This window comes from Triticum dicoccoides, chromosome 3A, assembly GCF_002162155.2.
Source record: "Triticum dicoccoides isolate Atlit2015 ecotype Zavitan chromosome 3A, WEW_v2.0, whole genome shotgun sequence".
Classification (NCBI taxonomy): Eukaryota; Viridiplantae; Streptophyta; class Magnoliopsida; order Poales; family Poaceae; genus Triticum; species Triticum dicoccoides.
In genome coordinates this window covers 608,958,605-608,965,398 of record NC_041384.1, presented here as the reverse complement: position 1 = coordinate 608,965,398, position 6,794 = coordinate 608,958,605, and the positions used below count along the sequence as shown (strand labels likewise).

The 6,794-nt window shown below is 57.3% G+C and overlaps 1 protein-coding gene across 1 annotated transcript; it reads right to left on the bottom strand.

Annotated features, from left to right (window-relative positions):
- Window positions 1–4,885: 4,885 nt before the first annotated feature.
- On the bottom strand, window positions 4,886–5,427 carry LOC119272298 (cyclin-dependent protein kinase inhibitor SMR5-like). The gene has a single exon (XM_037553812.1). It carries the CDS (start codon window positions 5,377–5,379, stop codon window positions 5,134–5,136), a length of 246 nt encoding a protein of 81 aa, XP_037409709.1. The 5' UTR covers window positions 5,380–5,427; the 3' UTR covers window positions 4,886–5,133.
- Window positions 5,428–6,794: the final 1,367 nt, after the last annotated feature.

Below are 6,794 nucleotides of genomic sequence, written 5' to 3'. Positions count from 1 at the left end.
AACCTTTAAATAAAGAAACACTAGCCAAAAAGTAAAAAGTACAAACAAGACCAAAGAAACCTCTAAGCTTGACATCAACGCAGCTCCATCGTTGATATGCAGCTTTGCGGACCTTCAAGGAGACTCGCCAAAGACGAAACCATTACCGTTGAACGAATTAAATCGGGACAAGACGTCAGAGGAGGAAAGCATACCTGACATCCACATACCACGAACTCAGCGCACGACCCACCATTTTCTCGATGCCGCCGATGCAAATCATAATCTGCATCCGCTCCTAGACTACCTCCCAGGCTCCACGCCGGCGCTGGAGCAAACGTCGTCGCATCGACGGAGCCTGAGGACACGGTTCCACCACGAGGATGTCGTTGCCGCTGCACCATTCTTGCTTGAACAAAGTGGATTTCAAATTCATCCCTAACCGTAGGACCGATCATCTCATCGAAGTAGAATCTGAAGAAACTTTATTCAGTGTCGTCATCGCGACAATGAGCAACCGAAAAACTAAGCTATTTTGGCCTTAAATATATCCACACGCGTGGATCTGATGACCCCCTCACTACTAACGACCGAGATCGTCAACGGAAGGGAGCCACCGGGGGACGGCGGCAAAGGAAGCCCCTGGCGACGGGCACCGGCTAAATCGCCTTTTTCTTCTCGAGGAAGAAAGAACGATACGTCTAAGGGCATCTCCAGCCGTTGGCCCCCCAGGAGGGGCAAAAAATCGCCCCCGAGGCGCACCGGCGCTAAACAGCGCACTGGGGGCGTGATGCCCCCCAGTCGCGGCCCCCCACGGGTTTTTAAAATGTTCAAATTCGGCGCAAACACAACGCAAACACGGGCGGGTTCGTTCAAATTTAAACATATTTTAAAAAAAAGAAAAAAAAAACACTACTGCGGGCTACCCCCGCCGTCTCCCTCGCCGCCCGCCCACGCGGTTCTACTTACCGAGGAGGCTGTAGAACCGCGTGTAGTCACCGCCGTCGTCGTCGTCGTCGTCGTCGCCCCCGCCTACGCCTCCGCCGTTCCTACTGCACCCCTCCCCCGGTTGGCACGGCGAGTTGGACGGTCCGGGGGCGTCGTCGTCGTCGCTATCGAGGACGACGACACCGTCCTCGTCCTCGCGCCCACGTTTGCGGGCGGCGATCTCCTCCAGGGCCCGGCGCTGCCGGACCATCTCCTCGCGCACGTAGTCGTCGCGCGACCACCGCATGGCGTCCTCGTCGGAGAAGGCGCGCCGGGCTATCTCCTCGTACTCCGGGGGAAGGCTGGACTCCACCTTGGGCTCGACGAGGGCGCCGGAGCTGCGGGTACGCGCGCTGACAGGCGTGTCCTGGGGCTCCGGCTTGACGGGGCGGAGGTGGAGGCAGGGAGAGCCGCCGGAGCTGCGGGTACGCGCGCTGACAAGCGTGTCCTGGGGCTCCGGCTTGACAGGGCGGAGGTGGAGGCAGGGAGAGCCGCCGGACGAGTAGGAGGACGCTACGGTCTCCATGCGCCTCGGCGTCCAGGAGCTTCCCCGGCGGCGTGAGAAGGACGGGGAAGCGAGGTACTCGAGGCGCAGCGTGTTGCCGCCCTCGATGTACTCGAGGACGGCCTCCAACGTGCGACCGGGCACGCCCCACCACCGGCGCCGGCCATCGGAGTTGAGCCTGCCGGAGGGCACGACGCCGTTGGTGGCCTCGAGCTGCTCGGCGTGACGGCGGCGGAAGTAGGGCTCCCAGAGCGGGCTGTCGGGGACGTACCGTGGCCCCTCCCTCGTCGCCCACGGCAGGGACGCGCGGATGCGTGCGATCTCCGCACGCCGCGTCGCCCCGGTGGGTGGTGGTGGCACCGGCACGCCGCCGGCGCTGATCCTCCAAGCCCCGGGCACCCGCATGTCCGGCGGGACCGGGTACTCGGCCTCGAAAAGGAGGCGAGCCTCGTCCTCGTGCAGATGACGGCGCCCGAATCCGTTCGCCGTCGCCTGGGAAACGCTCGGCCATGCTTTCTCAACTGGGGACGGCGAGAGGAGGAAAGGGGGAGAAATGAGCGCGTCGTCGGTGGATGATCGGGGTGAGTCTCTCCGGCGCGCTTGCAGTCGGCTTTTATAGGCGGAGACGCCGCGTGGTAGGCTTGGCCGACGCGTTACGCGTGGCGTAATTGCGTGGCAGCCGAGGGACACGCCACCCAACCTTCACTGCACCCGCCATGAGGCATCAATGGAGGCTGACCGGCGCGGTAGCGCGCGGCAGCTTTGGCATTGATTCACCGCGGGAAACGAGGCGATGAGGACGACGAAGGGGCGAGAAAAGGGTAGAGTCGCTGACGCGGCGGGTCCGCGGCTCTTCGCGCCAAAAACGATTCGCCCGGCACCCCCGAGCGACCCCCAACGCGTCGGGTTCGGGTTGGGTCCGCCGGCGTTAATTTCTGTCCGAGCCGACAAAAACTGAACTCTTGAGGACGCGACTAAAACGATTTTTTGACGCTGGCAGACGAAAAAACGTCTGGGGTGCCTTTTTAAAGGCGCGGCTGGAGATGGCCTAAGCCTCGATTGTGCTTGTCGTTGAGAAAACGCAAGAAAAGGACAACTACTCGCGGCCAATCCCAAACATGAGTACGGTATGAGCATCATTAGATTACTCCTATATCATTATGGCAGTGGAAGCTGCAGTAGCGAAGCTAAACAGCACTTGTACTAGTACGTGCTTCTAGTTGCAGCATAACAAATCACGGCACATGATTGTTTGTTCCACACCGTGCACACACGAAAAAAACGACCACAGCGGGAAAATATGATCGCAGGAGGCGATCTAGGCAGGCGACAAGGGTTCCCTTGCGCGTCGCCGGTGGCGCCGCCGGTTCCCTTTCTCCATCGGTCGTTCCGGTGGCGGGAAAGAGGGGGGACCTCGGGTCTGTCCACTTGGTGGGTGTGTGGTAGCGTTAGGGTTGAGGGAGACGCTGTTAAGGCTGTTTGCAGTGGTGTTGCGTCGGAATAAGTTTTTTTGGGCTTCGTTCGCGGTGAGGTGAGGCTTTTGCCTTCGTCTAGGAGCCAACGGGGTGGGGGATCCCGGATCTCGTCGAGGTTGTGGGCTATGGTGGGTGGAGGTCCATTGGCACTGGCCGTTTGGGTTCTTAGATGGGCGATGGATGCAGGGAGACGAAGACCCTTCTTCTTCCTTGTCGGTATGATTTGCTGCTGCTGTTCTTCTTCTTTCTCTGCGCCGATGCTGGTGGGAGATCCTGCTTTGTCCAGGCGGAAGGCCCGGCCGCGGTGCTGGACTGGTTGGTTGACTCGAGTTCTCTTCCCGGAAGGAACACTTTTCACGGTACTGAAAGCCAAAGATGGCGACGGCTGTTGCGGGTGTGTTAGATTGATATTCATGCCCTCTCAGCATTGGTGTTAAGAAAGGAGGAAGCAGCGCGGCGGCAATTGTATCGTGGTCGAAGATGATGACCTGCTTGCGCCTGGTTGTAGATCCTTCTACTGCAGGGGTCTTCTCTCAAGATCCAGAAATGATGACACGGGGTTTCAGAGATCTTCTTGTGTTATGGTTGTCTTGGGGTACTCTAGGTGTTCATGGTCCTTTGTGTTTGTGTTTCAGTGTGCTTGTAAGGGTCCGGCGGGCGGCGCCAACGGCAACTCGTCGTCGTGGTTCGTCCATAGAATCTGGAGACTGTCGGCGTCACCGTGATCTCCTCCCCTCCATTCCTTTCAGCTTCAGGACCACGGGGTGTTGCTCTGAGGCTGGTCATAGTGAGGAGTAACATATATTAGTATCATACATATGATACTAGTGTATGATACTACTCCCTCCGTTCGGGTTTATTAGGCCTAAAGACAACACATACTAATTTGCTCACATTAATTCTTCCATTCCACTCCCAATGCACTATCTCACATGTATGCAGCCAATGAAAAAGCACACATGAAGTGTATTAACTTTTCAGCCATGGCACCAACAACAATAGCTTTCAATACAACCAATGAAATTGTTGCATGCATGCACCTTTCCAACACGGGGCCTTATAAAAGGGGACATGCTTGTGATGCTGAGAGGCCTAATAAACCCGGACGGAGGGAGTACATCCATAGTGCATAGTATTATAAAATTGTATCATAGATGATCTTATTTATTGTCATGCATGACACATAGTAGTATAACATTTATTATGTTAAGGTTATGTTACCCCATTATGGCCAGCCTGAATGAAGCCTTGACACCGGTCACACGCACGGCCACACACCTCGCATTGCAATACGCTTCACCAGGAGGCAGGCAGGCGGGCATGCGAGGCGAAGAAAGCCACATCATGCTGCCGGATCTCCCACACCCGCACCCACATTAACTGCGTCTTCAAGACCGCGCACTGCTTCATGTCGCCCGTATTAACTCTCCTTGGCAAAACAAAACAAAACAGCGGCACAGTGCCGACAGTCAACCACACTTTGCAAGCGTTAGTGTAACTCCTAATGCTAGTACTAATCAGATGGCCCATAAGGCCAAAACACTGAAGCAAACGAACAAAGTACGAACAGTGGAGGCACTGTGGGATCGAGTCACTGCACTGTGGTTTCTGATTGCAGGCTGGACAGGAGGCATTTCAAACCTTGAAGCTACAGCTTGATTCGTGGTCACACCGTCTGATGCCTCGCATGGAAGCCAAGCAAGAAATCACTGGCATGCAGTGCATACAGCGACGGTTCCCTCCGTGAGGAGCCGGCCGCACAGGGTCAGCGGCCGCATTCAGCTTACAGTGGCCGCCATTATTGACCTTGGATTCTTTGCAGTGAAAATTAATCGTAGCTCAACAATCGACGTCGTGATGGCATCATGAAGAACAACGTCAGAACTTCAGCAACATCAGCACTTGAGCGGATACAGAAGTGCGCAATAAGCAAGCAGAGTGACATCAGTGCCAAGAAACAAATAAGGATTTCTCATTCCAGCCGATACAAAAACCATATGCTCATCAGCTCCCAGCCCATATCAGTTCCTCTGCCCGCCTACCTAGCTACATACTACTACCCCCTAGAACACCCCCTAATCCGCTACCGCTAATAGTACAACAGAGGAGAAACCGGCTGAGTATCTACACTTCCCAAAATCAATCCAAAACACAGCTCTCCGCCGCATGCCTTCGGAGCGGGCCGAATCACGCGCACGAGGCCTGCCGGCGCGGGGCGAGCGCGAAGAGGGCCTCGAGGTCCGGCGGCTGGAAGTAGCCGTTCTTGGGCGGGCGCCGGGGCGTGCCGAAGTCGGCCGCGGCCTTCCTCGGCGCCGCGGGGCAGGGCAGCGTCGCCAGGATGCGGCACTCCTCCCGCTTCGGCGTCTCCCACCCGCAGGTGCCGCCGTAGTAGCCCGCCGCCGCCGCCGCCTCCGAGCCGCTCTCCATGGCCATTGGATGCTTTTATTTCGGGGGGAGAAATTTTGGGCTTCCTTGTTTTCAAAGGGGAATTTGGGAGGGAAGCGTCGTGGGCGGGGGCGGCTTATAACGGGCGCGCCCGCGGCGGGAGGATCCCCGCCTCCCAACGGACGGCGCCGTGCGGGGGAAGGCGGGGCGGGATCGGTGACGTGGCCGCCTCCCGTCCCTCCGATCCGCCGGCGCGGAATTAAGCGGGAAATTGCGCGCCAAGTGGGCGGGAAACCGCGGGCCACTGTTCGATTTAAAACTCTTCCTCCCAGGGACCTGAGGTTTCCACTCTCACATATATGCCCCTGGTGGGCCACAACGTTAGGTATTTTGTGCAAAAAATGATCTGTAAAGGGATGGTGGGGTAAGTTTGTGGGGATATGCCGCATTGGATTCCACTGCGTTACGGCGGGCTGTAGGGCGCCAGGTGTACGGGGAAGTGATGGGTTAGCGGGCGCGGTGGGCCCGCGCGTACCCACGACCCCGTCACGCGACCTGGTCGGGGTCCTCGGTGCGCCGCGCGCCGCGGCGCACCTTGTCTGGCGCTGTGCGGTGGGTCCGCGGCGTGGTCCATGAAAGACCGGGCGCGGGGGGGGGTCGCGATTTCCGACTGTTGGAATGATCCCTTCCGCCTCGGATTCCCGGGCCGCGTGGGCCCCGCGGTGGAAGGAGCTTGGACGGTCTCGTGTGAAACGGCAGCTCTGCGCGTTGACCCCATGCGTGACGGTTCCCCCCTTGGTGGGCCCGGCTCTGTCCACAGGCCTTTCCTACAACAGCCCAGTGTTGCTTGTGTTGATATGCAACCGGGAGCATATACGGCCCGGCTAATGTAGGTGTTCCTTTCTCTCAGGAAAGATGTTTATTTCTTTTTCTTTTTTGCGGGAAAGTGCCGATCTATTCATCTTCAATCATGGTAGTACAATGAACATCAGACATAACAAAAATTACATCCAGATTCATAGATCACTAGCGACGACTACAAGCACTGAAGCGAGCCGAAGGCGCGTCGCCGTCATCGCCCCTCCCTCACGAGAGCCGGGCACAACTGGTTGTAGTAGACAGTCGAAAAATCGTTGTGCTAAGGTCACATAAGACCAACGACCCAGAACAGTAACCGTCGCCAATGAAGAGAATTTTAGATCCGAAAGATCCAACCTGAAGACACATGAACAAAGACTAGATCCGAGCGGATCCACCAAAGACAACCACCTATCAAATCTCGCGAGATCCGCCAGAGACACATCTCCAAACGCCCTCCGATGATGCTAGTCACACCACTGGGGCGGGGCTAGGCGGGGAGAACCTTATTCCATCTTCAAGAAGCCGTCGTCGCCTCGTCTTCTTGAACAGGACACAAACCCTAACAAGACTTGAAGAAGCACCTGAAAACAAAGCCCCCCCCC

Bases quoted from the DNA above. Each gene is read 5' to 3' on its own strand.
- LOC119272298 (XM_037553812.1), bottom strand. From the start codon at position 5,379: ATGGCCATGGAGAGCGGCTCGGAGGCGGCGGCGGCGGCGGGCTACTAC.